General features: G+C 36.4%; 1 protein-coding gene across 5 annotated transcripts in view; it reads right to left on the reverse strand.

Annotated features, from left to right (window-relative positions):
- The window catches only part of Pip5k1b (phosphatidylinositol-4-phosphate 5-kinase type 1 beta), a 333,977-nt gene that overhangs the window by 210,431 nt on the left and 106,961 nt on the right, over window positions 1–16,585 (reverse strand). For all 5 annotated transcript variants that reach the window (XM_071600584.1, XM_027940141.2, XM_071600585.1 and 2 more), the window contains 2 exons: window positions 8,570–8,653; window positions 5,264–5,332 (listed from right to left, as the gene is read on the reverse strand). In XM_071600584.1, the coding sequence (XP_071456685.1) occupies window positions 5,264–5,332 (69 nt within the window). In that variant the 5' untranslated portion in view covers window positions 8,570–8,653. The remainder of the gene's footprint in view (window positions 1–5,263; window positions 5,333–8,569; window positions 8,654–16,585) is intronic.

Below are 16,585 nucleotides of genomic sequence, written 5' to 3' on the forward strand. Positions count from 1 at the left end.
GGCAGTCACCAGAACCAGAATCTCCCAGTGGAGGCCTGTGTTGGGCAAGTACCAGGAAGGAGCGAGAAGCAAAGGGGGTAGAGGCCTAGTTGCAGAGGAAAGAGAGGAGGAAAGGCAAAGGGTGGTAATAAACACACCCCATGCTAGTCCATGTCCAGGTAGTTGGGAAATGCTAACTGTTCTACAGCAGAGATCACAAAATCAGGACATCCCATGGCTGGAGGTTGTATATCCTTCCTGAAGACTGCTAGGTGACCTGGCATTTGACATTGAATTGCCACGCTATCTGCTGTTTTTGGAAGGGTTAGGATTGGGCTGGGCAATTTTTTTCACATTTAAAATAGAGAATACTTGGATTGCTGGTTTCAGTCAGTATTTCACCTAGTTAATACTACCCTTAATGAGACCTCCTGCCCTATTATAAAAACAAAACCAAAACCAAAATACATTCTTTCCCCAAATTTTTTAGTTTCATCAATGGCAGAAATGTTCTGGTAGTCACTCTGATTGGAAAATTTTAGGTCTGTCTTAACTGTGATTTTTTTTTTTAATCTTTACTTTTTTTTTTGTATCAGGAATTGAACCCAAGGACTCTCAACAACTGAGCCACATCTCCAGCTCTTTTTTAAATTTTGAGACAGGGTCTTGCTAAGTTGCTGAATCTGGCTTTGAACTTGTGATCTTCCTGCCTCAATCTCTAGAACTGCTGAGATTACAGGTATGCACCACCATACCCAGATTTCCTCTTTTTGTACCCAGATTTATACCCAACTGTGTTGTTCAACTAACAGAAAAGCTTCCCATGTCACTGTCTCCTGGCTGCATAGAACTTGCACACTGTGACTAGATTTGCATAGTCATTGCATTATTTCACTATCCTCCACAACGATGTCATGGAACCAATAATGTATACTGTCTGGCATGGTAGCCATCAGCCACATGTATTATTTAAGCTTAAATTTTCCAAAATCAAGATTAAAAAAAATTCAGGTGTTTGGACACCTTGGCATGTTTCAAAACCCAACAGCCTCAGGTATTCTACTGGACAACACTGGCCTAGAACATATTAGTCATATAATGTGGATTGAAGCCCTCCAATCCCTAAGACTAGGTATCACTCAGACCCAGTCTATATTTCCCAAATTACCTGCTATTTTCCCCAAACACTGACACCTGACTTTGTTCAGTCTGGTCTCTCCCCCTCTTCCAACAAACCACACTCATCCCGATTCTGTGCCTGGGCTCATAAAATTCTCTATCATGAAGACAAATAAGTAAGTAAAACAGAAAATACGGTCAACTAAAAGATTTGGAGTTTTGTCATGACAATGAGACATTATAAAATTTTGTCCCAGGAAAATGCTCTGCTAACAAGCCTGGGAAAAGCCTCAGAACACTGTTGTGAGTTTGGAGCTCATCAGGATTTGCAAGCTGATTAAATAAAATGCTATTTATCCTGGCACTAATACTGATTTGGTTCATTAATTTTTTTTTTCACATGGGATCACATTTTTTCCTCTCAAATAAATCCTAAGGTCATGTGAAGCAGAGACAAGTTCTAACAGGTATTTCTTTTGAATCCTTTTCTTCTCTTCCTCACTTTTTCATACCAACAGTGGGTCAGAGGTTGTAAAACACTGCAGCTTATGGGCCTGATCTGTTCCAAGGGCATGTTGTTTTGCTGAGAGTATATTTTTTAAAAAATTGGGGGAATAGTTGATGATTTAAAAAATTTCACATCAAAATGCTTATTTCTGGTTTCCTGAGAAATCAGACCACATGGCAGTCCTGGGCAAGCACTCATGCGTTGCTCTATTAGCTGGAGCAGAGTGCTACCCCTCCCCTTATAAAGGTCTATATTCTCCTGATGGTTCCCCTATTATTTCACTCCTTTATTACCTGTGTCGTGGCTCTAGGCTTTTGCATTTGCAACTCTTGCAGAAGATACTCAGTGAATTACCTGAGAATCGAAATACTAGACTCTGTAAATATAGCGAGGCAGCTCTTAATGCCTGTCTTAATGGGCAGCTTGTTTGTTTTAGGCAGCTAAAACCAAACTTATTTTAGCCTTTAGCTGATGACATTAACCTTATGTTTAACACTTCCTCCTGGGCTTGCCAAGGACTGAAAATGGATTAGGGAAATGGTCAAATGGAGTTTGGAAAAAAAGCAGGCAGCCTAAACAATCATGTGCAAATAATCAAGAGAGGGAGAGTATAGAATTGTTCCTTGAAACTGAGTGTTCCCTAAAAACATGTGGAAATCATAACATTCATGATACTGAGTGTTGCTTGTTGCTGCTCAGTAAATCTTGGGTATTATTCAGAAAGCCTAAGCCAGCTGGTTAACACAGACTCATACTGAGTTTTTCTCTTTTAGTCATCTCGTTAGACACTGCTGATTACAGTTGTTTACAAGTCTTGTTTCCCTCAATCTACTGCATGTTTCTTATTGACTCCTTTCCTCTCTTTCTTGTTTGTAGCACAGTAGACGGGGGCTCCTTAACTTGGGCTACCTGAATTGGCTTAAGTCACAGCAAAGACACAATGGCTCATCAGAGCTATAGGACTAGGAAAGAAATTTTAAGTTATTTGTAAAGATCATAACTAACGAAGTTCATGGTGGCCTTGATGATACTCATCTAGTCTGTGACCTGTCATTTCCAGTTTCTTTGTCATTTTTCCCTCGTGTAAAAAAATAGGAAAGCCCAGTGTGGTGGTGCATACCTGTAATCCCAGTGGCTCAGAAGGCTGAGGCAGGAGGATTGCAAGTTCAAAGCCAGCTTCAGCAAAATTGAGATGCTAAGCAACTAAGTGAGACCCTGTCTCTAAATAAAATACAAAATAGGATTGGGGATGTGCCTCAGTGATTGAATGCCCCTGAATTCAATCCCCGGTACCCCCCAAAATTAGGGATAATATTTTCTTATCTCCTGCCTTATAACCATCCTCCTATTCTCAAATGCATTCAAAGCTCACACTCAGGCATTATTCAGGCATTTCTGTCTTCTAGCTTCAAGTTCTTTCATCTGGGAAATGGTTTATGGGGTCCAGAGAGAGACATGTTTGCAATAGTGAATGTGCCTCATATTATCACCTCTCCTAACTCTTTCATTAACACCTTCTCCAGTTTGAAGATATACTGCTTAATGGAGAAGAATTAAATTGAATAATTCAGCTAAGCTTTTATCTGTCAGCAAAGCAACACTCTTTGTAAGTGATCCTTTCTTCCTGCTGTGCATATCAATACCATTTAACTGAGGGTTAAGGTTCTAGGGGATGAGCTGGTTTTTGTTTTCCAGTGTTTTCCTTAGAGGAGCTGCATACCTTACCATCCATTGCTTACATGCCTTTTAAAATCAGAGATCATCAAAAAGATCTCTGTTGTTGTTGGTATTTTGTTTTGTGTGTGGAGTTAGGTTTTTTTCATTGTTGTTCCCCTTTTAACTTTCCTTTTCTTCTTTTATCTACTGAAATTACTTGTTATCACAGAATCTGATTTTTAGTTTTTATAACTTTCCCAACACTTCTGAGCTAAATATTCCATTAGAGACATTAAAGGTAGAATCCCACCTAGAATATTACTTACAACCTGCTTTACTAAATTCTTGGGCCAGACACACTTAACTAACTTCAGGTTGTCATGATCATATTCTTTGCATTATGTTTGCATCAGGAAGGAGCTCCTGTGGGTCAGGATTCAGTCAACAGTCTGCACTGTGCAATGCTGATCAAGAATGCTGCCTGACACTGACCTGAAGTAATGTCAGGCTTAGAGACCATCTCTATGTTGGTCTCATGACTGACTGAGTTTACGTGGAGTCTTAGACAAATAAGGGCATTTGTTTTTACTACCAGTATCTAAAAATAAACAATAATAGTGTATTGTAACCTTTGGCCAGATGCACAAATTTTATAAGATAATACAGAGTGACATTTCTGAGCTCTTGAGTCCCCACCTGGCTTTTCCCTAATTGCATCATCATTCTGGATGATAACCTTATAGGTTTAAACTTATAGGTTTGGATGAATAGAAAACTCAGATAAGAAAGATATATCAGGAAAAAAGGACATATTATTCCCCATAAAAACTGAACAGGAAATGTATCATGTTAGTTTGATCATCTGAATATGTGGTCAGATCAAATGATTCAAGCACTTACTGACAAAATGTCTCATCACTGATCCATCAAAGAGTAACAGGTAAAAGGGAAAATTAAAATATAATAAAACCTCAATACACAAACCTCCTATTCCCAAGAGGGCAGGAGGGAAAGAACTTTTAAAAGCTGTATAGTCTATTTATAATCAGCAATAGCAGTGCCTGGGGACACATTTTACCCAGAAACGTCTCTGAACATTAATTGCTTGCTAGGAACCAAGGATTTATCAAATTCAAAGAGTAGTAAGATAAGATATATTGGGAAGTCTGAAAAATTAAGATTTTTGTGAAATGAGCTAAAGACATGAAATCTGAGAGGCTCAGAAAAAGTGCAAGCGCGCGCACACGCGCGCGCGTGCATGTGTGTAGAATTTCACACTTCAGCTTTGTTTAAACTCCAAAGGTAGAAAATGTTTAAAATTCTGGTGGAAAGCAACAAGTCCATTAAAGAAATCATATACTAGATGCTGAACACTGTGTGCCCTTAACAGCCACCTTAGGAATAATAACTACCTTCCCTTATAGTCTATCACGGTAAGTGTGGTGGGCAGAAAATGGCTCCCAAAGATTTCCTCGCCCTAATCCTTGGGGACTGTATGTCACATTCTATGGCAAAGAGGAGTTGAAGCTACAGAGAAAATTAAGGTTGCTGTTTAGTTGACTTTCTAATAAAGAAATCATCCTGGACTTGAAAGCAGGAGGGCTTCATGTAATCACACAGATTCTTTAAAGTGGCGAGTGACATAGCAGGAAAAAATGCCCAGCAGCCACTACTGGATTGGAGATGGACGGGAGACATGGTATGGGGAATGCAGACAGCCTCTAGAAGCTGGAAAGAACAAGGAAATGGTGCTCCCCTAGATCTCCCAGGAAGGATGCAGCTCTGCAGACATCAAGGAGACCCAGGGCAGATTTCTGACCTTCATAACTATAATGATTTGTGTTATTCAAACGCCAAGTTTGTGGTAGAGCAGCAACAGGAAGCTAAAACAGTAACTTAAAACTGCTTTAAAGGAAGAAAAGGCCTCTGACAATATTAACATGCCAAACAGTAGACCAGGGCTCCACTTCAGGAGTTGAAGAAAGAACAAAAGACGCTTACCTTCTTATAGGTTTTTTCTTCATTTTGTTTTCCAGGAGCTGCATCTCCATTTTCAGAAGCTGACGACATCTACAAGGGAAAAATATTCTCATTTGAATTTAAACTCTACTCTGACATACAACATATTAATAACATTGCTAACTAAGGGAGGCATTTTTAACTTTGCTTTTGTTATCATTATTGTTGTTGTTTCTAAGAAAAGAAGAAATTCTCAGAATGCTAAAAAAAAACCACAAATCTTTGTTTTCTAATTTTTTGTGAAATCAACCTTTACTTTTCAATCATTTTGGTAGTATACTTAACTCTGTAAGCTCTGAAAAAGAGACGATGGAAGGCCAAGTATACATGATGAGCATAAGTTTCTTCCTATGAAGCCATAAAATTTTTTTCTTCTTCTGGTTATAAATGCTCACTATAAAAATATCTGGAAAGTACCAAAAACTATGAATCAGAGAAAAAAATCATTTTTAATTCTAGTTCCCATAAGCGACTCCATTATTCACAATTTAGCATATTTGTTTCCACTTTTTGCTCTAGGCATTTTTATATGAAAAATATTACAATACTGCCTTACTCAGTATTGTCACTGAATATTAATGTACCCTAAAAAGTATTTTCCCATCTGATGATAAAAGTTTCATTGTAAGGACAATAATGTTTTCTACTCGCGAGGTATACCACTGTCTGAAAACTGTTGTGTATCAATACTTAGGTTAATAATGCTAATATTGGAGGACAGTTGAGGTGGTTCAAGGATTTTGCTTCTAAAAATAACACATAATTATTTTGTACTTACACCTTCAATGTGTTCTTGGACAAGAGTCCTGGAATTATTAAATCATACCAAGGTATTAAAAAGTTCAAGCTCTTAAAATATAGTGCTAAATTTCTTTCCAAGAAGACTGCATCCATTTATACCATAACAGCAGTGAGTGGGAGCTTGCTTCATGACACACTTAGCAACGATTACTATTGTTTTCGATATCTTTGTTAATCTGACAGTAAAACAAGGCCTCTCCTGAATCAATTGAACAATTACTTAATCTATCAGTACTGGGGATTGAACCCAGGAATGCTCTACCACTGACCTATATCCCCAGCTCTTTCTATTTTTTTATTTTAAGACTGAGTCTCACAAGTTGCCCAGACTGGCCTCAAATTTGCAATTCTCCTGCCTCAGTCTCATAGCTGGGATTACAGGTGTGCACCTCAGCACCAGGTCATCTCTCCTGATTTTGATTTGCATCTTTGAAAATTACTAGTGAAGGTTAACATTGTTTTTCACAACATTTTAGCTCTTCATGTTTCTTTTGAATTTTCCATTGTTTTGCTCATCTATTAGAGTCTTAGTATTTCAGATATTGATATTTACCTGTAATAGTTATTAATATTAATGATTTCCTTATTTATTTCTATGTTTTGAGGCTACTAATCTATTATCAAATGTATTATTAATATTTTTCTGTGTTGCTGCATATTTTTTAATTTGTTTTATAATTAGGATATAGAGAAACTTTATAGTTTTATGCACTTAGCTATTGGTTATCTGATTTTTTCCCCCAATGCTTTTAGATAGAACACTTTTTCTCAGAGAAATATAGATGCTCAAATGCATTTCTCTTATTTCTTATTAAAACTTTCACTTCAAATTAATCTGAATTTTTAAATTCAGTTACTTCTGTGATAAATAAGGTAACTGCACAGAGTCACGATATTTGAGGGTCTTAAGTTGCATGAAGAGCATTTCATACAGTAAGGAGGGATAGATAAAACTTCTGACTTTCTTAGAAATCTCTAAAGCATTCTTCAAATCTGAGGCTTTTAATAAATGCCATATTTGCTATACAGAATAATTCACCAGTCAATTTTCTGCACTAAACAATTGAGTTTGCCTGGGCCGCCAATAACTTGTATGGCCAAAGCCATGTAGGAATGTGAAAGCATGGGCCACAGCAAGCACACCTTACCAAATTTATTACTACCCAGCAATCAAACCACCCTGCTATCCTTTTAATTTTTCTGATCTATTTATTCAATCTGTCCATATTAAAATAGGGAGTTTCAAGGACAGGTGTTTCACAAATGACTGCTTTCCACTGTATCTGTTTAATTTGCTTAAAGAACAATTGAGTTTTCTAGTCTCCGTGGGATAATATTTTAGTGAGTTCTGAATGAAATACTAGGAAAATTAAAGTGCCTGAAAGGCTTTAAAATATCAGGCTCAGTATAAAAAACAAACCTTCAGCTGCTCAATAGAGCCAGGAGAATAAAGACCTCCCTGAAGAATGCCACTCCAGTAATTGCACATCTAAGACTTTGCAGCTTTTAAAATGCAAGCACTTCAACAGTGACTCTGAAGGGTGCTTGAAAAAGCCACCTCAATGAGAAATTGACCAACTGGCATGAATGAAGGATGGATGATGAGATGGTCTTAAAGTATTTTTTTATTATTTTGTAAATCGCCCCTGACTTGACAATAGGGGAGAGGAGGAGAGAAATGGGTAAACTTCAGTCTTAAAAAATCAATTCCTTTTAAGGTGCACAAAACAGATAATAATGATAATGGAGGGCCCTGAGCTACCACCTGAATTCAAAGGGTTTTTGTTTTGTTTTATTTTATCCTTCTATAGAGTGATGTTTATCAAAGCTCACACAGACCTATTAACCAGAGACACCTGGGTTGGAGAGGCAAATGGGATGCTTGGGAATGAGCTGATAAAGTGCAAAGAACTGTTGAAATGGTGAGAGCGGTGATTACTATTTGTTCCTAATCTTGTTATATTTCCACACCACTTAGAATACTTCATTTGCAATTATGGAAGTCAAGGAAAGTATAGATAAAAGACATTGTTTTAAAAAACATTATAATCATATATATTTTTCATATACACATAAGAGGAAGGAGGAAAGACATTCTCCGAAGTACTGATTATCTACAGATGGTAGAATTATAAATGCTTTAGGTTTTTGTTTTTATATTTTTCTATGTTTTCCAAGTACTCTGCAGTAAGTGCTACTACATTTAAAAATAAGAAAAATGCTAATGTTATTAAAAATTTAACCACACTCAATAATTAATGGCAGAGACCACATCTGGGTTTTGTCCCTTCAGGTAGACCAACACCCACAAATTTTCTGGCTTCTGTTTGCTTAATGTTTGTTTTAAATTTGATAATGTCAAAATTAAAGGTCATGAATGAGATTCATGCATTAGAATATTTATTTATAAGTAAGTATACACTAAAAAGATATGCAAATATACTGCATAGTCAGAATTCATTAAAAATATAGACTATAGTTTCTTACCTTTATAAATGAAGTGGCAAGTCATCTGTAGTTGGTAGTGATGGGTGGCCTATTCATGTTGCAACTTTTTTCTTTCCCAGGTTCCTGTTAAAATAAAAATCACTGGTCAATATTTATTCACACCCCTATTTTTCTCCCAGGGATACATACACACAAAATTTAAAAGAAGGAAGGAAGGAATATGAAGGAAAAATAAAGAGGCAACAAGATGATGCCATCAATAGGGGTTATGCATAGGACATAAGCCATGTAATCCAATATGGCATTGAAGAAATGGAAGTCTTCAATTTGTCTCAGATCCCTAATTGCCACAGCAAAGGAAGACATGGTCAGTTCCCAGATGCCCATTGTCCAAGAGATAAAAGCAAGCCAGTGCCTAAAACAAACCACAGGTGTTGGAGGATTGAGGCTGGAGTGAAAATTTCTATTGTGGGTTTTCATAGAGGGGACTTCATTTGACATGTGGACAATTTTTCATTTCCCTCTGATATATCAACTGTGATTTTTGTTAGAGTTGCTCAGATGACACAACTTTAAACCACAATTCAACAAACCTCTTTGGCTATAATTATGTTTTACACAGAAGAGATACTTGCTCATTGTAATCAAATTTTAAAATGCACAGAAATATAAAGTAAAAATAAACCAGGTCCCATATTTTCTCCCTCTAGATAATAACCAATGTTAGCTTTTTGCTGTACAGACTTTCAAAATGTCCCCTATGTTTGTTTATACACACACACAGAAATGGACACACAATTTCTTCAACTTGCTCCTACCAATCTATTTTAGATTTTTCCAAATCTACAATCTACTCATTTAAAAGTAACTGCAAAATATTTCACAAGATACACATATCATCATTTAACCATTCTCTTTTGGTTGAACATTCAGACTGTTTCCAGGGTTGGCTACCATAACAACAGCAGGAATAAACAGCCTTACTCAAACATCTTAAATGTTTGAGTACTTTTATTTCTGTGGGAAAGAATCTTAGGAGTGCAATTATGATAAGCACATTAACTATTTGCATGATTATTACTACATTTCTTTCTCTTAAAACATCCAAGCAATCAATCCAACAGTGCATAACAAGTGCCTGCATATTGACATACTTAACAGTGCTGGATGTTCACCATTTTTAAGTGTTTGCCAACCTTATGGATAGATCATGGCATTTCAGTTGTTATAATGCAAGTTTTCTCACTACTAACAAGGGTTGATTTTTTGGTGATTTAAAATTTTTAGTTCATGTTCTTTGCCTATTGTTATACTGAGCTGTTTATCTTTTTTTCTGAACAATTTATAGAATTCCTTAGTACATTAATCATTAATTTTTCGTTCTTTTTTTTTGGTGATGCTGGGGATTTAACTCAGGACCTCATGCATGCTAGGCAAGCACTCTAACACTGAGCTACATCCCCAGACCCTAACCATTAACTTTTCTCACATGGGTTGCAAGCTATTGTTCTTCATTTGGCTTTGTTTATAGTACCTTTTCATGCAGACATTTTAAAATTTTACAAAACCAAATCTGCCAATCTTCCATTGTAGGATACAGCAGAGAGTTCCCCCTAACTGATGTAATACATCCATTCTCTCATATTTTCTTCTAACATCTTTATAGTTTCATTTTTAATATTAGATCTTCACTCTAAATGAAATTTAATCCACATGCAATCATTCCCTGATAGAAAGTTAATTGCCCCAACATCATTTATTTTATAATATACCTTTTTCCTTATTGGAAAGACATGAACTTTAAGCATACATTCAGTTTTCCTCTGTATCTCTATTTATGGACTCTACTCTGTTCCAAAGACTTACTTGTGGATTACTGAGCTAATACACGCTTTTAAAAGCAGGAACATGACAGTATGTTTTGATATCTGCTGGTGCAAGTTTCCCATACTATTGTTCTTTCATGTTTGGCAATTTCCTTGTAGTTATGTATTTATTCAGACTTTAAAATCATAATTCATCATCTGGGTATGGTGGTGTATGCTTATGCTTATGCAGCTGGGAAGCAGAGGCAGGAGGATCACAAGTTCAAAGCCAGCCTCCGCAATTTAGTGAGGCCCTATGAAACTTAGCAAGACCCTGTCTGAAAACATAAAAAAGCACTGGGCATATAGCTCGGTGGTTAAGTGCCCCTGGGTCAATCTGTGGTATCTCCCACCCCGGAATTTATATATTCATTGATCTGACAACACCTTCACTCTCCAAGACTGGATTCTGACTATAATTTTATAAAAATTTATATGCTAACTTGGAAAGGATTATTCTTTTTAGAATTTTAAGTTTTCTCATTCAAAAAGATGGTGTAGCTCACTACTTCTTTAAAGTCTTTTGCGACTATCTTAGATTTTTAAAAATTTGTCCTATTTCTTACTAAATTAATTTTTAGATGTTTTCATTTTTCACTCTTTTAAATGGGGATTTTTTCTATTTGCATTTCTTTTTTATAATGTTATTGTATTTTTTTATACCTTTGCTTTATTTATTTTTAATGTGATGCTGAGGATGGAACTCAGCGGCTCACACATGCTAGGCAAGTGCTCTACCACTGAGCTACAACTGCAGCCCCTCTATTTGCATTTCTAATCAGTTATCAATTCATATAAAGAAAAATGGGTTTTATCCAGTATCTTCTGCTCAGTTATTTTTCCAAAATCTTTTGTAGAATTCTAAAATATTTTAGGTAGATTCTCAGTCACATTACCTGCAATATTTATGTGGTTTATTTCAATTTCTTTTCTTCTTGAATTCACTGAACTTCTAAAACAATGCTGAGTCACAGCAGTTGAGTAATGGCAGCGCCAGGCTTTTATAACATTCTTCGGTAGTCACCATCTACCATGGTGCTATTATTGGGTTTATAAATGTGGCAGTTTCTTTCTGCTATTCCTAGTTCACTTTTAGTTTCTATTAGGAATGTCTCCTGAACTACATAAAATGTATTTTCAGCATCAGTTGATATAATTATAATTGTTCTGCTTTAGTCTGTTGTACCTATGTATATATTTGACAGATTTCATAATGCAAAAATCCACCCTTGTATTTATAGAATAAACTTTGTATTTATAGAATAAAAGTTTGATTTGATTTGCTCATTTTTTTAAAAAAAGGATATATTCATGAGTGATAGTGTTGTGCCTCTATCATTATTTGTATCAAAGAATTGATATTTTTCATAAAACTGGAAGCTTTTTCTCTTTAGATGTACTCAGCTTTTGTTCTATAATTATTCATTTCCTGGGATTTGTTCTATAATTGTTCATCTCCTGGGATTTATAACAACTTTGGGTCAAATTTTGATAACTTGTAATTTGTTCGAAACCATCAATTTCCTTTAGATGTTAAAATTTATCACCATTTATGTATTTAATATTGTATATATCTTTTTATTAGTCAGATTTTCCCTTTTTATTTGTCTTGTGGCCATTTCCATTGTTTTGGCTTTTACTGTTAGTAATTCCTTCTGGGGGGTGGTCGTGGTTGGTTTAAAAAATTTAGATGCAATCCAAAAGCATTTAGGCTATAAATTATTCCTGATAAATTATTTCCCTGTAAGTTTTAATGTAGACTACTCTAATTTCCAGATAACATGTCATTTTTGTTTTCATTTCAATTTAATCTAAGAATCATCCATAAGGTCTTTTTAATTTCAAGCATTTACACATGGTTATTCTTTCAGTGCCAATTTCTTGATTTATAGGACTGGGATTAAGGAATGAGTAATATAGCCCCTATCTCCCCCCAAACTTATTTTCTTCTAATGCCATGGACATAGATTTTTGTTTTTGGTGAATGTTCCATAGACATAAGGGAAAGTACACGTTCTCTGTTTATAGAGAAGAAATGCCCTATACCATCACTAACCTATCTCATTATTTGTCTACTCTGTCATGTTATTAACAAATTATACCTAAACTCTCTCATATGGCTATTTATAGTTTTATCATGTTCTTCTGTTTCTCTCCTTTTTTATATCATATATTCTAACTACATTGGTTGGTAAATGAAGGAGATGTCTATGATTGTGTCCTTGTGAATTATATTTTCTGTTCTCAAAAAATATCTTTTTTTTCACATTTAATAATTTCCATTCTGCATTTCATTGTAGTTGATATGAATATGCTCATTTCCAATTTCCTTTTGTTTGCATTTGCCTGGCATATCCTTGGTCATTATCTTCAACTTCTTTAAGGTTAATATTTTGTTTTACCTGTGTTTGTTATGAACAGCTTAAAAATTGATTTTTAGTTTTCAGTTTTTGCTTATCTAAGACTCTGTTGTTGTTTGATAGGGGACCAGAAAACTTGACATGAGTTGTAGTAAGTTTGTGTCTGATTTGCTTCCATTGCATTTATTAGTTACATGAGTTGTTACTGCATTTAATTTTACGCATTCCTTATTTGCTGGATTAATTATGTTTATGATTCCATTTTTTTCTCTTACTAACTTATTATTCCATATATATTTTGCTCATAGTTATCTTCGTAATTTAAAATCATTTAAAAATCTATATATTTAAAAAAGTCAAAATGGCTATATGCCATCTATATTCCCCAGACATTTTTTTCTTGGCTACCATAGTACAGACAGAGGTATGGCATTTTGATCTTCCTATGAGAAAGGAAGACGGCCCGTCACTGGAATTGTGGTCAGCAGATATCTCCAGCTGACAGTGCCGCCAGGTCTGCTTCTGCAGGATGTGACTTCACACTAGGCCATGACCTCCCTGAGGCAGCTAACTCCTATGACCAAATGACAAGGCAGCACTCTTCCTGGAGCTTGCTGACGAGGTGGCACAGGCTATGTGGCCTCTGTGTTTCTTCCCTTCTTTCACAGGCTGTATTAGTCTCTTAGTGCTGCTTTAACAAAACACCACAGACTGTGTGGCTTAAAGTGACAGGAACTTATTTTCTCACAGTTCTGAAGGGTGCTGGAAATCCAAAATCAAGGTACCAGTGGAGCCCTGCTCCCTCTGGGCCTCCGGATAGACTACTTGCTTGTCTCCCCCTTACTTCTGTTGGCCATCCATCCTTGGCCTTCCTTGGCTTGCAGGTACATCACTCCAGTCTTGGCCTCTGTCACCACATAGCTTTCTTCTTGTGATGTGTGTCTCTTGTAAGGACACTTTCCTCTTATAAGGACACTAGTCTTACTAGGTCAGGGCACACCACTCTCATGACCTGATCTTAACCTCATTACATCTACAAAAATTCCATTCCCAAATTAGAGTACACGCACGATCTCTGGAAGTTAGGACTTCAACATATCTTTTTGGTGAACACAATTCAACTGATAGGACAGGTATTAATTCATAATAACTATCCTGTACCCCAAACTCTGTCCCAGAACCTGTTTCCAGAGAACCCAACCTTTTCTCTCTTCCTTATCCCCAGGTGGAGATATTTGTAAAATATTTTTACACTTGAATTGCTTGCTCTACTCCAAACTACTAAATGTCTCTTCATAGACAGTATGTCTCTTCTGTTTCAAGAAATATTAATTAACAACTGATAGCTAACAGTCACATTATCATCATTCATTTAGACTTCACCTTAAGCTGTAAGATATTCACACAACTGATTGAACGTTCAAGCAGTTCCCTTAAAAATAGCATGTGGATGGTAGGCTTGGAGCCACTCCGTGTCCACAAATGTCTTTCATTTTTTCTCATATCTGAGCAGATCCCTTGGCTGGTCCAAGGTCTTGCTCCACAGTCCTTTTCTCTTGTCTCTTTGTAAGTATTGTATTGCTTTCTCTCTTTTCCTGGTTTAACATGAATATTTTGATGCTCCTCTCATGCTCCTGTCTTGGTAACATTAATTTTCTTCATTAGCAAACCTTTTTTAGCACAGAGTTCGAAATTCCACAATAATAGATATATTTCATCATTTTCCCCAGTGAAATGAAAAGACAAGAAGCTAATACATGCAGATCTCAGTTGGCAGCTATCTGATGACCTGCTATGAGCCATGAATAAAATTTACACTATCTCAGTGAGGAACAAACAGAGTGCATATCCTTCAGGCAGTCCTCTGTGAATATTATTTCTCATAACCAACCTTTTGATAAGAACGAGACAGTGGAGCCCTCACAGTTATAACTGTGACTGTAGTCTCTGGCAAGAGGTTGGAATGCAAAAATTCCGGTGGCCAAGTAAGGGATAATCATAAGGCTCAGGCCCTTATTAGAGAATGTGTTGCTATATAATCTGACACAAGATTCCCAGTTCAAAATTTATTTTTAAAATGACTTCTGACATTGAACAGAACCAACATACGGTGTCATGTGGGCAGAGTGTAGAGATATCAGCTTAGCTAACAATAATCCATGGCAGGCAATGAACATTTTTTGACTCTTTGATTGTCTATCCTTCTGGTATTTAATATCTGGATTCTATTACCTTAAGGAATAAATAATTTATATTATTTCATAGCTTTCTACATTTCTATGCTTTTACTGTATTTAAGGGAAGGACAGACACTATCTTTATTTGTTTAAAGAGACAGGGTCTCACTATATTGCCTAGACTGGCCCCAAACTCCTAGGCTCAAGTGATCCTTCTACTTCAGCCTCCCTATCGCTGAGACTATAGGTGCATACCACCATGCCTGGCTTCGACCATCATTTCTTGAGCAACTATGATGTGTGAAATGCTGTCAATACATTATCTCACTTAATCTTGCAAATAATCCCTGGCACCTCCCAATTTAGCATGTAGTATGTTGACTTTTATAATGAACTATCCTATAAAATACATGGGAAGTAGTAATTTAAAACTTTTTTTGAGGTAGGATCTCTTGCTGGGAGAATGATCTGTAGAAATGAAGTCCTTACTTGGTAAATGAACTTAGTGATACCACCATTCTAAGCACCTCCACCTCAGCCTGTTTTTTCTGTTCTCTCTATCAGTGCTGGGCATCAGAACCATCTGGTGAGTTTTTTGAAAATTCAGATTCTTAGGCCACTCATCAAAACAAGTAAATTACTACTCCTCTGTGGTAGGTCTAGGGAATTGGTATTTTCAGCATGCTTTGGAGGCTTGGGGTCATATAACTAACTAACAAAGGCAATACAGATAGTTTATCACTTCAAGAAAATTGCTGGGGCCCAATAGGGAAAACAGAAACTACTGTAGGTCTGCTAAAGATAAGGATTTTAATACATGGAATTTGTTATATATGTGATAGGTGAGCTGAGAAGCTAAATTAGTGGTAGTGGAGAAAGGCAGATAAGCATTAGCAGGAAGTCACTATTGTTTTTAGGTTAGAGGTATAAGCAGAGGTGGTGTTAATAGACCTAAGAAGCCAGAGGTGTCTGTCCAGGCCAGAACAACATGGTGAATTTTGATTAACAGAGCCACAGAAATAGGGGTATATTTGGAGGCATGAGGAAAACACAGATGTCACCCAAGGCAGAGAGAGAAGAGGGAGAACACCTTGGCCTCTCCCTTCACCTTCTACCTGCTAATCTCAGTGTTCCTAGGAGTCAATTTGCTGGAAACCATCTGATCTCCTGGGATGTCTAAAAAAGGCAGCCTCTATGGGATGAATGCCTTCTGCCACAGAACACAGGAAGAGTAGAGAATGACTCCAAGGACAAACAGGTCAGTGATTTGGCCATAGAACAAAACTGAAATTGTAATAAAGGCAGAAAAATAGATGTGGGGTGATGATATGTACAAGTCCCATGATTCTCAATAGAAATGTGGATTGGTAGGTAGCCTAGGAGCTAATTCAAACATTTCAAATTTATGACTCTGGGAATTTTCTAAGAGCTTAAATAGATGACCAGCAGGATCATCTTCACCAATTAGGTGTGTTCATGACTTGGGACAGTTTGACTGGGGCCTAGTTAAGAGGTCAAAGGGCTGAGATTTGACCCAAAGTTGTCTGACTTCAAATCTAATGTTCTTTCTACCATATCACACTCCCTCTGCTACTAATTCAGCAAAACAATTAGAAGATTGTCTAATCAATGTTACATTGCATTTTTCAATTT

Source organism: Marmota flaviventris, chromosome 13 (genome assembly GCF_047511675.1).
Source record: "Marmota flaviventris isolate mMarFla1 chromosome 13, mMarFla1.hap1, whole genome shotgun sequence".
Lineage (NCBI taxonomy): Eukaryota > Metazoa > Chordata > Mammalia > Rodentia > Sciuridae > Marmota > Marmota flaviventris.